Source organism: Camelus ferus, chromosome 17 (genome assembly GCF_009834535.1).
Source record: "Camelus ferus isolate YT-003-E chromosome 17, BCGSAC_Cfer_1.0, whole genome shotgun sequence".
Taxonomy (NCBI): Eukaryota; Metazoa; Chordata; class Mammalia; order Artiodactyla; family Camelidae; genus Camelus; species Camelus ferus.
Genome location: NC_045712.1, coordinates 26334095 through 26353694, shown reverse-complemented (window position 1 = coordinate 26353694; position 19600 = coordinate 26334095). Strand labels below are relative to the sequence as shown.

General features: G+C 48.4%; 1 protein-coding gene across 5 annotated transcripts; it reads right to left on the bottom strand.

Moving 5' to 3' along the window:
* Positions 1-66: 66 nt before the first annotated feature.
* Positions 67-19244, bottom strand: SHISA5 (shisa family member 5). Of its 5 annotated transcripts, XM_032458577.1 has the most exons (6): positions 19056-19243; positions 15677-15833; positions 7043-7126; positions 1719-1834; positions 1344-1556; positions 1027-1258 (listed from the first exon to the last, which is right to left on the bottom strand). In XM_032458577.1, the coding sequence occupies exons 1-6, from the start codon at positions 19132-19134 to the stop codon at positions 1179-1181; spliced, it is 729 nt and encodes a 242-aa protein (XP_032314468.1). In that variant the 5' UTR covers positions 19135-19243; the 3' UTR covers positions 1027-1178. The 5 variants fall into 5 exon arrangements, with proteins under 5 accessions (XP_032314469.1, XP_032314468.1, XP_032314470.1 ...); XM_032458579.1 differs by lacking the exon at positions 7043-7126 and having other exon boundaries at positions 19056-19244; XM_032458578.1 differs by lacking the exons at positions 7043-7126; positions 15677-15833; positions 19056-19243 and adding an exon at positions 3019-3114 and having other exon boundaries at positions 67-1258.
* Between the last annotated feature and the right edge of the window lie 356 nt (positions 19245-19600).

Here is a 19600-nt window from a genome sequence, read left to right as displayed (position 1 = left end):
CTGACCTGATATTCAAGGCCAGTAGCTCTAAATATTTGCATTTATTATAAACAAGGGGCCAGCAGCTCTAAATATTTGCATTTATTATAAACTAGACTCTCCAACACATCAACAGGTACAAAGCTAAGACAGATGTGGTGAAACATTAACAGAGGGACAGGGAACACCGAGGTATTTGTGTCTGGGCCAGACCAGCCACCCAGGGTCCCCCTCCACCTTTGGTCCAGACGACCCCTTGGCCCAGGTGTCCCCACTGCCAGGACAAACCGTGGACTGGGCTGCAGGAGCTGGCGGTCTGCAAGGCTGGTGCTGGGGGAGCAGGGACTCAGAGGTCAGGTGGTCCCTCTCTCTAGGGCAACTTCCCTCCAGGACCCAGGGCTTCCAGCCTCACAGCAATTATTCCACACATTTTGAAACAAAACAGGCAAAATGTTCAGCTACAAATAAAACAAACACTGCAGGGAGGACACCTGAGTGTGTAGGTGGACAGAGGCCACCCTGCCGACCTGTGGTGAGGGCCAGGGCCAACCAGGGGAGCCAGAACCCTGGGTAAATGTGGCCTCCAGGTGGTCCCAGGAGAGATGCAGGAATAGTCTAGGCAGACAGCTCAGGGGAGGGTGGGGCTTCACCTGAGGATTTTCCTGTCAGGAAGCTGCTTACCCTCCACTGAGCATGGCCCAGGCTCTGGGGAGCTATGGGCCCACGGGCCATCTGCCAAAAGGGTTGAGATCCACCTGAGCTGGCTCCCAAGCCTCACCCATTTGCCTGCATCATGGCTCAGGTTCTTCCAAGACAAGCCTGGGGACAAGCCTCAGCCTCAGGTGGCAGCTAGCCATTCTTCTGAAACCAGAACACGTATGCATCCTGCCCGCAAAAAGCTGTGCTATCCTAGTGTGACAAGCCCCACCTGGTCTCCCTGGGCTGGTCTGGAAAAGAACTGTTCTTTGAATTCTGCTTGAAATTTCAGGAAGCATAATTTCAAGTGAGGAAGGGGAACAACAAGTGGGCCCAGCAACTCTGGCAAGGACTGTTCTCCACCTCATCAGCTTCACACGAAGCCTCGTGTACAAACAGGACACACACACACACCACGCATGGGGAGAAAAGGACCGTGCCTGCATACCCATCCACACACACATATAGCAGATTGAGTGGCAGCCAGAGATGCAGGGTTGTGTTCAGGGGGCTGCCTTTGGGGGTTCCATGTAGGCCGGATTGTAAGGAGGCTGGCTGGCAGGGTAGGGCATGGCTGCACCTCCTGAAAATGGAGAGAACACCAGTTGGCCATGGGCATGGTGGGCTGCAGAGGGTCGGGCAGGGCCGGAGTTGGCCGCAGTACTCACCAGCCACTGTCTCGTGGTAGGCCGGAGGGCCCATGGGCTGGGCCGGGTAGGGTGGTGGGTACTGCGTCGGGTAGGGTGCTGCTGGCACCCCTGGCTGGGGGGACATGGAGTGGTAGCCCTGGTATGTTGGTCCAGGGTAGCTGGGCGGCACACTGGGAGGTTGCGGGTAAGGAGTGTGCACCACTGTGGTGGCCGTGGTGGTGGTCACAACCGCTGCAAAGAGAGCCCCAGTTAGAACCCTCGGGCTTGCCACCTCTCCCTCCAGCTTAGCCAAATCAGGGCCCTGGTCAGCTCCCCTTACCACCCGGGGTCTGTGCCTGCACACAAGGGCTCACAGTGGGGCAGTGGGGCAGGGTCGGGGTAGGGCATGCTTACGACGTGGTCGGCGGCACATCTTGTACAAATAGCAGCAGGAGCAGGTGAAGCAGATGATGACGGTGACAACAGAGAGCACAAAGATGGTCAGACCAACAGCTACAGTTGTCCCAAACCTGCCAAAAAGCCAGTCATGACCCAGGGCCTCTCACTCCTACCCAAGACCAGCAGTCCACACCCCACTCATTCCCAAGGGGCACCGCTCTTGCTGGAGGAGACTCTGGGCCACACAGAGCAACTTCCAGGGTGTTTAACTTGAACTTCTTTCAGTATCACTTTCCTCAAGTGTCAAATGGGGTTGACTGGGAGTCCGTGTGGAACACCTCACCCAGGGTCTGCACCTCGCCCCACCCTCAGCAGCACGGGAGGGAGTGCTTCCAGTGCTTCCCCAGGACACATCTTGTCCACCCCTGCCACGCCAACAGCAGATGCTCAGAGGATGTGCCACGAGCACTGTGTGGCTTGAACCAGAAACTCAGCAGTGGGCAAGACTGACCAACTCACAGCCTCTGGGAGCCCACAGATCACTACAGGAGGCAGGTATGGGAGGGAAAAATTACTCGGGAAGCACAGGTGATAAAAATGGGGAGACGTTCCAGGAAAGCGGAGGCTAGTGTGGCCAGGACAGTGAAGAGAGGCGCTCAGCGAACACAGGGCAGGGCTGTTGGCCCCCGGAGTGGCAGTGAGCCTGCTGGGTGCCAAACGCTGTGCCAGGGGCTCACCCTGCACCCTGGGGCTCCTGCGCGCTCACCAGTGGGGCAGGTGAGTACGTTAAGAGCCAGTGGGGCTGGAGGAGCCCTGCTTTCCGGAAGAGGAGGCCTTCCTGCCTGACACAGGCCCCTCAGCAAGGACTGCGACAGAGAGGAGGGCCTGCCTCTGAGAAAGCTGGCCCTGGGTGAGAAGTTCACCAAAGCTGACTTTCAAGGGCAGCCAGAACCCTGAGCTGTGCCCCGTTCCCCAGAGGCCAATTGCTGTCCTAGTAAAAGGTATGTGCAGCAAGCATGTTAAGACATGTAGAGACATGGTGAACATCTGCCTCCCCTGAGGCTTGGGGCCCTGCCCAGCCCCACCCTGCATGGAGGGGCTTCCAATTCACAGACCCAGACAGGCAGCTGGGCCGAGTCACACCCTGGGGACAGACTAGGGACAGACCCTCACACCCCAGACTCAAAACGCCCAACTGCGTTAAAAAACAGGAGACACTGGCCTCTGTGAGGCCCAGAACAAGGCCCTGAGACAGGACCCTCGGAGTCAGGAGGTGCCTTCCCACCTAACCAGAAGGGGCCATCACTGCACCTACCCACAAGCTCCTCCCAGACCCGCTGCTGTTCCAGAGATGGAGAAACATACATGCACATTCACCCGCAATCAGTGTCCCCATCGCCAGTCTCTATCTTTCTCGCTCTCTCTTGCTCTCTTCTGTCTCTGTCTCTCTCTCACACTCACACTTATACACACACAGGATGGCGCCCAAGCTCACCCCATGTTAGCTTCCGCCTTCACTCAGGGGCCACCGGCACCCCCCAGACTTCCCCTTTCCATCATAGGGCCAGTTTCAATCTCCTCCCCTTTCGAGGAAAAGTAAAGCGAATCTCCTCCGCCCTCCCCTCCCCTTGACGTCAGCGGCAGCAGAGCCGTGGGGCCTCTTAAAGACACAGCGTGGCCCGGGCACCCCAGCTGCTCTCAGCTGCGCTCAAGAGGGGCCAGGAGAGGGAGGGAAGCACTTGGCCGACTTGCCAGAGCCGCACCCCCAGCCCAGCCTGCCCAGGCGTTCACCTCACTGTCTAGGACATCACTAACACGGGGTCCGAGAGATGTGAGAGATGCCCAGCCCAGAGTGCCCAAACCACACTCCTGCTCACCAGCTCAGCCCGCCAGCCCTGTTCCAGCCATCCCCTCGATGGGCACCTGCAGCTATCTAAGCCCACCAGCAGACCCAGGGGCCCCACCAGCCTGTCCCCTCCTCTCCGCCAGCTCATGCTGCAAGCCACAAACCCGCCTAAACCTGAACCTGCCTCACTGGATGATGAAGATGCCTCAAGTCCCCTAGGCCACGCTGCTGAGTCTGATCTTGTCACTCTTGCTCAAGAGCCTAGTATGGCTCCTGTAGCTCTTGGGATCATACAGGAATGTGCTCTATAATTTACTTGTTAAACTGTATGTGTATCTGTACTTTTCTGTATATGCATATTATAGTTGACAATAAAAAGGGGGGCGAAATCTAGGATTTGTCTCACTAGATAGTAATTCTTACAAAAAGGCAGATGTTAACCTTTAATTAAAAGTCTAAATAAAACTCGTGTGACCTGGGACTCCCACCCTCCCTCCTCTGTGCCCCAGCCACATCACCCTCCTTTCAGCTTTTTTTTTTTCTTTCAGCTTTTGAAAGCACCATGCTGTGTCCTACCTCAGGGCCTTTGCACATGCAGCTCCTCCTGCCTGTCTGCCTTTCTCTTCTTCCCATCCCCACATAATTAATTCCTGTTCACCTTTCAGACCTCAGCTCAAAACATCACTTCCTCGCCAAGCCCACATCTCACCTAATGGACCCCCACTTCCCCCTGTAACATCACAGCAGAGTCAGTTCAGAGGGTCTGCAGTGACCATCCGGGGCCTGTATCCAGAGGTTCTAGCTCTCAAGTGATTAAAAATACATCATACCCGCCTGACCATCCTGTGAGTGGCAAGGAGCTGGGGAGGGACAATGAAATCAGGACTCAAAAGAACCACGTCAGGGAACAAAGGAAGCTCCAGGAGGGAACCAGCCACTGACCATCAGCAGGGCAGGATGGGAGTCACCTGCTAAAGTGGGGGATGGGTGGAAGACCCACAGGTAACATGGACATGCTGTGGGGAGCATGGACCCCATATCGAGGGAGGACACCGCCTGTCCAGGCTGTGACAGGCAGGTATGGTCTCATCTGGATCTTTGTGCTCTGACCTGGTGCCTCATTCTTGGGGAACCCAAGGAGTCACCCTAAGGAAGAGCCAAGGGTGAGGGTCCAAGAACGAAGGATGAGGGGGTCAGAGGTGGGGAGGGGAGCAGAGTTGATGCAGGCCCCTTAGCACGTAGGGTCCCTCCCCTGTCAGGCATCCCCTGAGCTTCTAACCAGGGCTGGACCCCACCAAGGAATCATCGCTCCAGTGGACAAACAACAGTGCCCCTGGCCTAGGGGGCAGCACACGGGAGAGGATGTCTCCTTGGGGCCCAGACAGGCAGCCCACCTGGGGGCATTCACCGGAGACGTGTCACTGATGACACCATCCCTCCACCCTCCCTTGCTCCACCCTTGCTCCTCAAGCCCTAAACCTTTATAAGGCAGATGGTACGTGAGACGCTGGAGCTCTGCTCAGGAACCCGAGGAGAGATGGGGCAGGACGAGGAGAGATGGGGCAGGACGGGGTTGGGGCCCAAGGGAGGGAGCATCCTGTGCACTCCCAGCGGACGGCAAGATGGCCCAGGTGGGAGGCGGCAGGGCTGGCACACCTCCCAGAGGGAGAGGTGCTCCTGAGCTGGCCTGGAAGCCACGCCTCCTCCGCCCCCCCCCCCCCCCCCCCCCCCCCCCCCCCCGTTCTGCAATGTGGAAGCCACATTTCTCAATACTCACAGACCAGGTCTCCTCCTTCTTTCCTTCCACTTCTCTAAACCCTCCCTCTCAGCTCCTCCTGTGGCCATTTTTCAAATATTGCTGACCTCACACTCGGTCCTCAACACACTCAATCCCACCCAAATCTGAGCCCTTCACCCAAAACAAAACCCACTCCTCATCCATCCCATATCCCCTGTGCAGGGCAGAGACCAGGGCACCCCCCACCTCAGCCCCTCCCTCAGCCACCGTCCTAACAGGCAGCCCCGCCAGCCTTGCCCCACCAGCCCAGCCTCCCTCTGGCCTCCAACAGCAGGGACCAGGAAGCCATGGCTGCCTTCTGCTGGCCGCCTGCCACATCCTCCCCGCCTGCTCTTGGCATCCTCCGGGGAGCAGTCAGAGTGGTGTCCCTCTTCAAACACCATTCAGACCCCAGCACAGCCCAGAAGCTCCCATGGTGCCCACTGTCCTCAGAATAAGGCCCACACTGGCCGGACATCAGAATCTCCAATGGGGCTGACTGAAAGCCCACAGTCCTGGACCTCCGCAAAGGGCTGCTCCCTGGATGAGGAGGGAGGTGTACTTTTTCCCCTCCCTCACTCACAGGAGCCCTGCCTGATTCCTCTGCAGCCGGAGAGGCCCCACACTCGCCACAGGACAAGATGAAGCAGGACAAGAACCTGGACCTCCACCCTGCCACCCAACACAGACTGGAGCCCAAAGTCTCTTCCTCCAAAGGGCCAACCAGGCCTGGGTGGATCTTCTATGAGAGGGGCTTCTAGATCCACCAAGGTAGAGGGCAGACAGCACGTGGAACAGACTCCACCAGGAAAACACATGAACGGCTTCACGCCCATTGCATGTACATGAAACGTGTACCACAACACCCATCGTGGTGGCAACAAGACAGGGTGGGAGCCTGGCCAAGGGGACCGGAGCTTGGGAGACTAGGTTGTTTCCTGGTCCTCTGAAGGGAGGGCCCTGACAATACTACGACCCACAAACCTCGACACGGGGACTGGGCACACCATCATTTCTCCCAGCATCTTTACCATTATCACCCCATCACCATGCACCCCGCACCCCCATCACCCCCATCACTGTCAGTGCTACCACCATTACCCCAACACCAATACACATCTCCAACATTCCTATCACATCCCCCTGCCACCACTGCCGCATTACCACCATCATCACCACTGTCATTTCCTACCACCATACACCTGCCTGTCACCTCATCACCATACACAGCACCTTACATGCCCACAGCCCCCATTACCATCAGCCACTTGGCAACCACCCCTGCCCCATTACCACACATCCACCATCATCCACCATCACCCTATCACCACCACCACTGCAGCCACCACCATCACCACACACTCAGCACTGTAGCCCCTATCACCTCACCACTATCACCTTCTGCCACTATCGTCCCTATCACTGTCACTCCCTCCCCATCAACTACACCCACTGGTCACCAGTGCCCACTCCATCACCTAGGTCAATATGAGCCCCCATACTTGACCTTTCAATTGTCAACCCTCAACCAGTCACCCACACCTCCAGCACAATGATAAGGGCACCGCTTCTCAACACAAGGATCAAAGGTCCTGGAGGGCAGACATGGTGACAGCTCCTCTCAGGCCCCAGCCCCCAAAGCCCTCACCCTAGCCCACCTGAGCCCCCTCGTCACCTCTGCCAGGAAGATGCACCCAGCCTGCAGGTTTTATTTACCCTGACATGGGGTCGCTGTCCAAGCTGGAGCGGAACCTCAGCGCCGGGCCCAGCTGCTCCAGGGGCTCCATGTTGGTGGGGACACTGCCGAGAGGAAACCTCACATTTAACACGTCCGAGCCCCACCGAGCACATCAGGAATGAACACTACCCTGGTACACACACAGAACACGCACAAAAGCCAACCCCAGCGTGGGCCAGAGAGGGAGCCCTGGTGGCCACCTGAGGATGGATGTCACACACGCCAGGATCTCAGGCTACAATGCCACATGTTCTTCTAAGGGGACATTCTCCAGGACAGACCCCATAGGAGGCCACAAAACAAGTCTCAAGAGACTTGAAAAAAGAGCTATCATACAAAGTATTTTCTCCAACCACAACGGATGAAGTTATAAATCAGTAACAAAAGACTACAATGCCATAAAGTTTTTTTTAAAAGTTTTAAAAATCCCTCATACCTTGGGAAACTAATATAATACAAAAAAAAAAAGAAAGAAAGAAAAGAAAAGAAAGAAAACCACCACCAACAAAACCCCCCAAAACTGTGGGTTCAATAAGAAATCAGAGAGGAAATTAAGAACTCTGTTAAACTGAATGATAATAGAAATACCATAGGTCAAAATTTGGGAAACACAGCTAAAACGTTCTGAGAGGGAAATTTATAGCTTTACTAGTGAGATGGTGGTAAATTTAAGGAGATGGGGAAAATATAATAGAACAAATCCCCAAAATAAGGAAGGAATAAATAAAGATAAGTACAAAAATAAAAGAGAATAACAGCCACGGGAAATACTAGAGAAAATTAACAGAACCAAAGCAGGCACCCTCTGGCAAGACTAATCAAGAAAAGGAGAAAAGATGCAAAAAGATAAAAATACAGAATAAAAAAAGGGAAATAACTGTAGGTACAACAGAAATACAAATAATAATAACATAATAACTTTGAATTCTGATTTGAACAAACCACTTGTGAAAAGGCATTTTTCAAACAAGTGGAGGCAACTGAAAACAATACCAGTATTGAAAGCTATTAATGAATTACTGTTAATTGTGCCAAATGTACTACTGATACAGTGATTATATTTCTTTGGGGGGGTAGGTAATTAGGTTTATTTATTTATGTTTAATGGAGGTACTGGGGATTGAAACCAGGACCTCTTGCATGCTAAGCAAATGCTCTACCACTCAGCTATATGCTCCCTCTATATTTCTTTTTAAAGGACTCACTTATACTGATAAAAACTAACATTTAAGGAGAACATTTTATGTCTGGGGTTGGTTTTTAAATAATCCAGAAAAGAAAAGTAAGGCAGGTATATCAGAGCAACAGCACGAGAGCACTAATAACTATGGAAGCAGGTGATGGCTATATGGAGTTATTGATTATTCTCTCCGCTTCTGTATGTACTTGAGATTTTTCAAAATTAACAAAATAAAATTCAAGAGCATTAGGAACAACTATACTACAGTGAAGGACAAGTAAAGCTGAGAAGAAAGTATGTTTTACAAAATCAGTATGTAGGCTTTGGTGAGCACTAACACAGCAAAGCACACCAAGTTGAGATGCAGCGGTGGGAGGCTGGGAAGAGAGATCCATGGAGGTGGGCCTGGCATCTGGAGCCCTTTTTCTCGTGGGGGCTTTAGTTGATCTCAGAGGGGAGCGGAGAGCAGCACTTCTGAAAGCCTCAGGTGATAGATTACATCCAGAGGCCAGCAGGTAAGGAAGCCCTGATGAATCCCACTCACTCGGGCTGGGACCTGACAAGCAGGGAGAAACTGAGGAGAGAGCTCAGCTTCCATCATCTTCTCCTCTGCAGTGAGGCAGAGGTGACCTTAGAGTGCTTGTGTCCCTGGCAAAAGCAACATCACTCCTCCCTGGAGGAAGTCCTGAGCTTCAAAGTTCTACCATCAGTTCTGCAAACACGTTGTTAGGCACACAAGTGAAAACTACCAGGAGCACTAAGCCACTAGACAACATGACTAGAAAACAACAGAAACAATACCACAGGGGCTTCAAATATGAGTCATCAGACCCTGACATTAAAATAACACATACTTTGTTCAAGGAAATTAAAGGGAAAAAAATCAGGCAGTTCAGGAGACCTTGAAATATAAAAGAACAAGTAAAAATTCTAGAACTAAAAATAATACAAAAATTAATCATTTATTAAACACAGCTCAACATACAATTAATCAACTGGAGGATAGGCCCAAACAAATATATGTACACTAAAGCCCAGAGACACAAAAAGATGGTAAATGTAAATACAGAAGACAGTAGGTGAAGTATGGAATATAGTTTACAAAAGGTCTTACACAGTGTAATTAGTCCTAGAAGGCGAAATGTGAGAATGAGGCAAAAGCAATCTTTAAAAGATTGCAAATTTTCCAAAACTGATAAATAATAAGACAATGATTTCAGAAGTACTGTGAACCCCAAGTAGCATAAATTCAAAGAAAACCACACCTAGGCACATCACAGTAAAACTGCTGAAAACCATACAAAGAGAAAAATCTTAAAAAGCAGTCAGAGAAAAGGCATGTTGCTTGCAAAACTGACAGCTGATTTCTCAACCGAAACAAAAGACCTCAGAAGACAATGGAATGAGAGCTTCAAAGTGCTGAACAAAGTTGATAACTGCTAACCTAGAAATTTATAATCGGGAAAAATATCCTTTAAGAAGGAACATAAAATAAAGATATCAGACAAACAAAAACCAAGAAAATTTGAAATGCAACATTTCTGCATTGAAGGTAGAAGGAACATGATCTCAGGTGAAGCTTAAAGATGAAAGAAGCAATAAGAAGCAAAAGAGAAGATAAATATATGGCTAAATGTAAATAAATATACACTGTCAAAAACAATTAAAATACTGTCTCTGGAATTTATAATAGTATTACAAGAGACAAAGAACAGCATTACACATGATAAAATGAGCAATTCATGAGAAAGTCAAAACAATCCTAAATACGTATGCACCAGATTTCATGAATCCACACTGACAGAACTAAAAGAAGATAAACTACGTGTGTCTCTCAGTAATGGGTAAGACAAGCAGACAAAAACCAGTAAGAATAGAAAAGATCTAAACACTGTTATCACCAACTTGACCTAACTGATGCTTATAAAACACTATTCTCAACAAATGCAGAATATACTTTCTTTTCAAGTGCTTATGAAACACTCAGCAAAGTACAGTACATGTTGAGTCATAAAATGAGTCTCAATAAATTTCAAAAGACTGAAATCTTAAAAGAAAACAACACAATGAGATATTACTACCCAGCCACCAAAATTACTAAAATTAAAACTTTCTAGGAAATAGCAATGATCTATAGCTCGACTGAGGTGTCATATACAAGAAGTACGCATTTATCAAAACTCATCAAACTGACGCATTAGGATCTATACATTTTGCTTTATGTAATTATACCTCAATTTTAAGAAAAGATTTACAATGTCAAGTTTTGGAGAGGATGTAGAGCAAACTAGAACTCTCACTCATGGCTGGGAGGAGTATAAATGATACAAGCATGTTAGAAAACTGTTTAGAAGTATCCGCCAGAGCTGAGTACATGCACCCAATGACTCAGGAATCCCATTCCTAGATATTTACCCAGAAGAAATATGTTCCTTTTAAAAGGCACCAAAGATCTGTAAAAGAATATCAAAATAGCAGAAACTTTCCTTAATCTAATGAAGAAACTTTCCTTAATCTAAAAACAAAAAAACAAAAAAACCGCAGCAAACTCTAATGGTGAAATGAGACAAGGCTTCCCTCTGAGACAAGAAACCAGAAAAGAATGCTGTCACCACTTTCAATCAACACTGTACTAGAGATCCTGGCCAGTGCAACAAAGCTAGAGAAATTAATAAAAAACATAAGAATTGGAATGGAAGAAATAAAACTGTCATTATTTGCACATGACATGACTACTTTTGTAGAAAATTCTAAAGAAGTTTCAACTAAAATTATTCAAGCCAATAAGCAAATTTAGTAAGGTCTCTGGACACAAGGTTAATTTATAAAAATTGTATTTCTCTGTATCAATAATAATTAGAAATGAAAATTTTTAACTATATAGCATCATCAAAAAAATCAAATACTTAGGAAGGAATATAAAAAATACACAAGGCTTTAAAAAAATAAAAATAAGTAATAAAAAGAAAACAAGAAGAAAAAAATAAAAGAAAAAAATACACAAGGCTTTGACTTAGAAAATGATTAATGTAATTAAGAGAATGAAAGAAAACCTAAATACATTGACAGATATGCTGTGTTGATGGATTAGAAAACTCAAATCTAGTAAAATGTCAATTCTACAAAAACAGTCTATAAAGGCAATGAAATCTAAACTGGCTTTATTGACAAGCTGATTCTAAAATGTATATGGAAATATAAAAGGCCAAAAATAACTAAGACAAGATTGAAGAAGAATATCAAGCCTTATTATAAAGCTGTAATTATGAGTCTGTTTTAGTTCAAGGATAGACAAATAGAGCAATGTAATAAAATAGAGAGCCCAGAGACATACCTACGCCTATGTGGACACTCAATTTATAACTTGGCACAGCAAAGTGAGAAAAAAGGATAGTTCTCTCAAAAAATGATGCTGGGTCAACTGAATATCCATATTAAAAAGTGAAATTTGATCTCTACTTACATCTACTATTACTACTACTACTATGCATACTTAAAAGAAATGCATACACGTGTGCCCCAAAAGATATGTACAAGAATGCTCACAGCAGCGTTATTTGCAATACCCACCCCCTCAAAAGGAAACAATCCAGATGTCCATCAACATTAAAAGGGATCAACTGTGGTATAAAACGTAATACCATACCTCAATGGAACAAACAACCCAATATGGATACAAATCACACACTGAAAGAAATCAGACAGAAAATAGATGTATGATGTCATGTGTATGTCTGTACATATATATATTAACAGGTGTAGCAGGTTAATGGCTACCTTGGGGGATAACAGAGGAAATCCTGATTGGGGGCTTCTGGGATGCCATGATGTTCTAATCCTTGCCCTAGATAGGTGATGGTTACATGGATATGTTTACCTTGTAATAATTCACTGAACCGTACACTTCAGATTTGTGTACTTTTATGTGCATAAAGTATACAAGAACTTTTTTTATGAAGCAAAATACAGATTTTCAAACTATTAATCCCATTTTCACTTCTCCCCTCACCCAGCCAAAACCAATCACACATGTTCATTTTACTAATCCAAATTCTTTTCCTACAGATGAATTTTATTATTTTGTTTGTTTGTTTGGGGGGAGAGGTACTTAGGTTTGTTTGTTTGTTTGTTTACATTTACTAATGTAATACTTTCTCTTAAACTCAGATTTTTGGGGGGAGGAAGGAAATTAGGTTTGTTTATTTATTTCTTTATTTGTTTTAATGGAGGTACTGGGGATTGAACCCAGGACCTTGTGCATGCTAGGCACACACTCTGACACTGAGCTATACCGTCCCCTTATCATTGTTATTTTTTTTAAGTATAAGAATAGAAAGGAGTTTATTAGGGTACACTGTCAGACAGCGGGCCACACAGGCAAGCGGTGCCTGTGTGGGTTGTTAGGGTCTTTTATAAGGTCAGGTAACAAGGTGCCTGATAGGCTTGTGCACTAGCCCCTGATTGGTTGTAGGTGGGGTAAGGGGTTTAGGGTCTGTGAAGGGCCATGGGGTCTATGACTGATCCGTATTATTTTTTTAAATGAAGTATAGTTGATTTACAATGTTGTGTTAGTTTCAGGTGTACATTACAGCGAAGTAGTTCAGTTTTACACACACACACACACACACACATGTATTCTTTTTCAGCTTCTTTTCCATTGCATGTTATTACAAGATATTAAATATAGTTCCCTGTGCTATACAGTAGATCCTTGTTGGAAGAATGTTTTATTACTGTCCCCCAACCCCAATAAAAAACTATAGAACTTAGGGATGCACGTTTGGGTATTACAACTCTGAAGAAAAGCAAGGTCATAAAAAAGGTAGAATCATAGTTACCTTTGCAGGGTAAGAGGAGAGCCAGTGTTTGGGAGTGAGCTCAAGGGGCTGTCTGAGTTGCTGGTAATGTTGCGTGTCTTGGCCTGTGTGGTGGTTATACAGATATTTGCTTTGTGATAAATAAGTGACTTGTACATTTATTTTGTGCACTTTTCTCTATGTGAATTATATGTTGCAATAGGACAGTATTTTAAAAATCTCAATGGATAAATTTAACAGCAGATTAGACACAGCTGGAGAAAGAACTGAATGAACTGAAATGTTAGAAGACATCATCCAGAAATCAGCACAAGACGAAACTATGGAAGAGACCAGGAGATATGGTCACTGAAACAGAAGATGTAGCTTATGTCTACATGGAGGAGCAATATTTAAAGAATAGCAGATAATTTTCTAGAACTGACGAGACACTAAACCACAAATTTATAAGAAGCTCAACAATGGAGGAGGGATGAATTTGGAATTGAGGATTAACAGACAGACACTACTATATATAAAATAGATAAACAACAAGGGCCTACTGCATAGCATAGGGAACTAAATTCAATATCTTGTAATCACCTATAATGGAAAAGAATCTGAAAAAGAATGCATATTTATATACATGTATATCAATCACTTTGCTGTATACCTGACACATTGTAAATCAGCTATATACTTCAATAAAAAAAAACCAATTTTAAACCCTGAAAAAAAAAAAAAGTTCAACAAATCCATAGCAGCAAAATAAAAATAAATCCATACCTAGCTATATCATAATGTAACTGAAGAATACCAAAGACAGGAAAAAAAATCTTAAAAAGCTGTCAGAGGGGGAAAAAAAGATTTCTTTTAAATGAGGGACAACTGACTATTGATGATGTGTTAACAGAAACAGTGGAAGCCAGAGGCAATATGCTAAGAGAAAACAGCTATCGACATAAGTCCTGCTCAGATAAAATGTTCTGTAAGAATGAGATCAGTGTAATTTACCATATTAACAGAATAAAATAGAAAAATCATATGATCATGTCTACAGATGCAGGAAAAATATTTGACAAAATTCAAGATCTTTCATGATTAAAACTCCAAGCAAACTAGGTATAGAAGGGAACTTCTTAAACCCGATAAAGGGCACCTGTGAAAAAGTTACAGCTAACATCATACCTAATAGTCAATGCTTTTTCCCTAAAATTGGGAACAAGACAGAGATGGCTTCAATTTCTATTCAACATTGTACTGGAGGTTCTGGCCAGTGCAATGAGGCAAGAAAAAAGAATGAAAGCTTACAGACTGACAATGAAGAAGGGAACAGTAGAAGGAAAAAATGGAATAAAAACAAATCAAAACAACTCAGCAAGTGAAAAAGAAATATAGAATAGGAGAGACACGTAATACAAAATAAGATGTCAAATATAATCCCAGAAATACCAATAATTACATTAACTTTAAATGGAATCGATGCTCCTGTTTTTTTAATTGCCAGAACAGATTTTAAAAAAACAAACAAACAAAAAAAAAACAACAAAAACCAAAACAAAACAAAAAAGACACTTGCAAGATGTGCAGATACCAAAAGGGTAGAAGTAAAAGGGGAGAATATGATTCACCAGGTATGCAGCCTGGTGTCGCCACTCCCAAGAACTTGTTGGAAGTCCTTAGGCAGTAACTACATGCATCTCTCTAACCTGGCAATTCGCTCCAAGGTACTTCCAAGAAATTCCCACAAGGCTCCATAGAAGGAGGAAGAAGGAAATGACAGTGATGGGCACAGGTTAGATACACACAAGGCAATGCAGATGGGCCTTACAAACACTACACTGACTGCAAAAAGTAAGGGGGTTCATTGTGCCCATAGAACAATATAGAGTTTGCAACACAATCAAAAGAATGCAACAGACTGGTTGCCTATGGAGTGAGAAGGGAATGGAATGGTCATGGGAGATTAAAATAAATCTGTAAGATGGTGGGGGCTGCGCTTGCCCAGATCAATGATATCACCGGCCACGAGCTGGGAGTATAACCACGGGAACCCTCTACACCTAGAGCCAAACACAAACAAAACACAGAATTTGGCAAAGGGAGACACATGAAGGGACCTGGAACCTTGGATCCAGCCCGTGAAACAGTCTAAACCCAAGATGCTGTGTAAACCCACGGCCATGCCAAGTGGACACAGTGTGGCCCACAGTGGGGTACACGCCCATGCATGATGCCCCCCAGGACCCATAAGGTGACAGCTGCGCAAATCACATGCGACCCCCAACCAGGTGCACGCACATACTGCGGGGTACACTCACACCAAGGCACCCATCCTGAGGAAATATTTGTACAAGTACACACACGGGGTCAGCCACAAGGCCACTGACCCCTGAGAAACCCGCTCAGCCCAAAGCTAGGTGAGCTGGAGCCCTCGAGGGTCAGGGAGAAATGGGCAAGGGACCACTTGAGCAGGGTCTGGGATGTCCAGCCCAGAACCAATCCCCCACCCTCACTGCTTTGCCACCACTTCAGAGGGTTGAGAGGCCAGAGAGGCAGGGCTGTGTCTCTCGCACACACATGCCTGCTGAGGGCAGATTCATGCCAGCCACCCTGTGTGACCTCCGTGTACCCACCTGGCCTCCAGAACATCACACTCTTCCTCAGTCCACACAAATTTCTTCAGCACATCAGAGCAGCAGTACTGGTCATAACAGGTGCCACAGCAGAAATCAGGACAGAACTCGGGGAAGGGGTTGCGTCCATGGGAAGCCACACACACCTCACCATGGGCTAGAACAGAAAAACACTCTTGTTCATCTGTTGCCGCAGGATCAGGCCTCACATAGGCCTCAGCCATGTCCCAGCCAACACAGCCCCTTTCCCAGCAAGGCCAGCAGGCCCAAGCATGCTGGACCATCTCAGAGCCATCCCAGTCACCAGCCACCTCTGGCCACTGCCCCAGCCAGCCTTGCCCTCCCCACCCTGGGCCACAGCAGAGGTGCCTAACTGAGCTCCCTCCCCACCAGTCCACTTGCCTTCAGATGGGAGAGTGAACTTTTTAAGTATGAGTCTAACTGAGCCACTTCCCACTCTCTGATCATGGGATCAAGTCCAGACTCCACAAAGCAGGGTCTAGACTACAAAGGAACTTGAAGGTCACCCCATACTCTGCTCATATTCCTACCTGTCTCCCATCTCCCACCTTCAAACCTACTCATCCCTCAAGGCCTTACTCCAGGTCCTCTGGGGCAGAAGCCACCCAAGCCCAGTTACTGAATAGTAACACCCTCAACCAGCTGCTGGGGACCAGGCACTGGACTGACCCATTCTTAATCCTCATTCCTTGTCCTCACCAGTGACCCACAGCAGCCTCAGCCCTGGCTGGATGCTAGACTTCAGGGGCCGGCCCTCATAGACTACACCCTTGCAGCAGGCTGTCTCCTAACCAAGTCGCCATCGGCCAGAGTCACACCCACTACAGAAGCGTCCACGCAGCGCTCGGCCCTGGGCTGAGCCTGCAGCAGGCCCCTAGGAAAAGTCTGCGCCCTCAGTGGCCAAGCCTCTGTGGCCACGGCACCGTGTGGTGCCCCGGGTCCATCACAAGGCTCTTGGCCAGAGTTGAGACCTGTGGACATCCCCACAGGCTGGGGTCAGGACAGAGCCTCAGTATACAAGGTCATGCTGAGGGGACCTGGCTGACAAGTGTGGAAAACGACCCAGGGCTTTGGATGACCACAAAGTTTGCAAACTATCAGGAAGATGGTATAGCCAAATGTCCCCATGCATCCTTAGGCTATATTAGCAGAGATTTAGCACCCACCAGCAGGAAAGAATGGTTCCAGATTCTGCCTAGACAGACCCCAAATGGAACACTCAGTCCAGCCCAGATGACTATGGCAGACTGCAGGCAGTTCTGATGATAAACTCTCTACTCACCTGCAAACAGTCTTGGCACAGCTCCAGGATTCTGAAGACCCAGCCTGGGTCAGTGTATATTGAAGGGGAGCAGAATCATCACCCCCAAATATTCCTCTTTGGCATAAGGATTATTTTAAGCAGTTACATTTAAGAAACTGCAGACACAGGAAAAGCTCTGAAAACTGACTAGAGCTTACCCCGTTGTCAGAGACATTTATAAGGGAAATCTCCATTTGTATGGGGATCTCCCTTGCTGTACCAGAGAGAGGGGGTAGGACTTCATCTCTAGAAACTCTTATCAGTGCAGAAGGCACAGATTTAAATCTGCATAACAACCTTTCCCTTGTTTACTGGGCTTTTCCTAGTAACTTCCCTTAATTGACTCCCAATACCTTCTTTTGTCTTCCACCACGGGGGGCGGGGGATTTAGTTTGCCTGGGTCTCTTCCACGTATACAGGAGGTATACATGTTGTTAAACTTTTGTTTTTCCCCTGTTAATCTGTCTTACTTCAATTTAATTATTAGCCCAGTCAAAGAACCTAGATGGCAAGAAAGGAAAATGCTTCCACTTCATGCACCCTGGGGCCACTGGCAGAGCAAGGACCAAAGACAGAGGTACTTAGTGAACTCTGTGAAAAAGGACAACTAGGAATGGGGTGGGAGGTGGGGAGATGCTTTGTTCTTGGCAGCTCCAGGCAGAACCTGCTTTGGGCAAAGCTGTGGGGCAGAGGATGAGACCACCAACAGACACAGCCAGCTGTCCACCTGATGGCAGGTATGCTCAGCAAAGCCCAGGCAACCTACCTCCAGCAGGGCTTTTACAACCTTTATAACCACAGCCCAGCCCAAGCCTCTGAGCTGGGTCTGAAGACACACACAGGTGAGTTTGTTTGAGCCAAAAGCCCATGACTCAAATGTTCTTCTGACCCCCGGGCTCTCTAGTCCTCACTGGACCAGGGAACAGGACTGTACCCGGGAACAGGACTGTACCATCTCACTTTCCCACCCTAGTCCTCCAGATTCGTCCCAGCCCCCAGGAAATAAAGTCCTTCAGCCCGAGGAAATCACCCACTCCAGAAGGATCTTTAACTTCCTACAGCTGGAGACGGTAGGGGCGGTGCACCGCTCCAATTCTTACCCCTGAAAGGCCCCCCAGCTTAGCCTCCATCATTTGTGAATCATCAGTTTACAATCAACACACACAGTTAGTGTGCCTCCTCCAACCCCCGAGGCCAGCCTCAGCAGTCTCCAGGAACACCAGGGCCATAGAGGCAGACGGTGGAAGCTCCCAGCCAAAAAACAGAGGCTGAGGGAAGGCCTCTGGTGGAGAGGCCAGGCCTCCCCGCTGCCACCACCCCCGGCTAAGCCCAGGCAAGGAATCCTACGCCAGCCTCTGAAGACCCTTGGAATGTGAAGGAAAAGCCGGGCTGGTCTAACAAGGTAACTCACAAATCTAAGTATTGGAATACTGATCTGAGCTCTGCTGGACTAACTTGTAAATCTAAGTTAGTTAGTGTTGGTTTGCTGTTCATGTTTTTTTGCTAGCCAGCTGGGTTTTCAAAGATACATATCTGGCTTTGGAATGTTGGTTTGCTGCCTCCCCGCCTCCATTTTTGTGATGATAATGCTGCTAAAGCTGTTCCATGCCTATTGGCCTAATACCCCAAGCTTGTACTTTACTCTATAAAACCTCATGCGCACGTCTTGGAGGTGCTCAGAGCTTCCGAGCAGAAGCCCCTCTGAGCCCGCCGGGGTAATACATCTGAGTACTCCAACCCTCCGAGTGGCGCTTGTTTCTTGGCTTGCCTGTCGTTTCCGTAACAGGAACACTAGAGGACGGACCCCCTCCCTACCATTCCAGAACAGAACAATGGTGGCAGCTGCCTGGGGTCTGGGCAGGGTCAGTTCGGACGGGGAGGGAGGCTGGGGTGGAGGAAAGACCAGTCATGGGGTTGGAGATTGCCTCAGAGTTGTTAGGGTTCTGTGGCGGTCACTGCGGGGAAGGCAGTGCCTGGGCTCGCTCCGAGACGGCGCGGACGTGGCCGCCCCCCAGCCCTGCCCGGGACAAACTCCCTCCACCCGCCAAGGCTCACCACCCGGAGGCGGCGGCGGCAGCAGCAGCAGCAGGAGCAGCAGCACCAGGACCCGAGGAGCGGCGGCCGGCGCGGCCATGGCTGGGCGGACGGACTGACGGACGGTCGTAGCGCGGCCGCAACCTCGGCGGCCACTCGCTTCCTCGCCCCGCCCAGGCCGTTCCGGGCACGCCGCCCGGGAGGGAGCGGCGAGGAGGGGGAGGGCGAGAGAAGGAGGGGAAGCGGACGCCCCTCCCCGCCTCGGGGCCAGGCACACGTCCGGTGTCTGCCCCTCGGGCCGCTTCCCGGAGCAGGCGGGCGCGCGGTGACCTCAGAGTCTCCTTTCACTCTCGGAGCCCTGTCCGCCCCCACCCACAGGCGCCGCCCTCGGTCCGGGAGGGGTCTCCGCGGGGAACTGCATCCTAGCACTTGAGCGCCTGCTGGATGCTGCCGATGGGTCCAGCTCCTCCTGGCGCCTCAGGCTTCTCATTTGCCCGGTGGATCCTCACTCCCCTAGAGGTACCTGAGGGCCAAGACGGGTGACGCGGGGACAGCTCCCCGAGCAG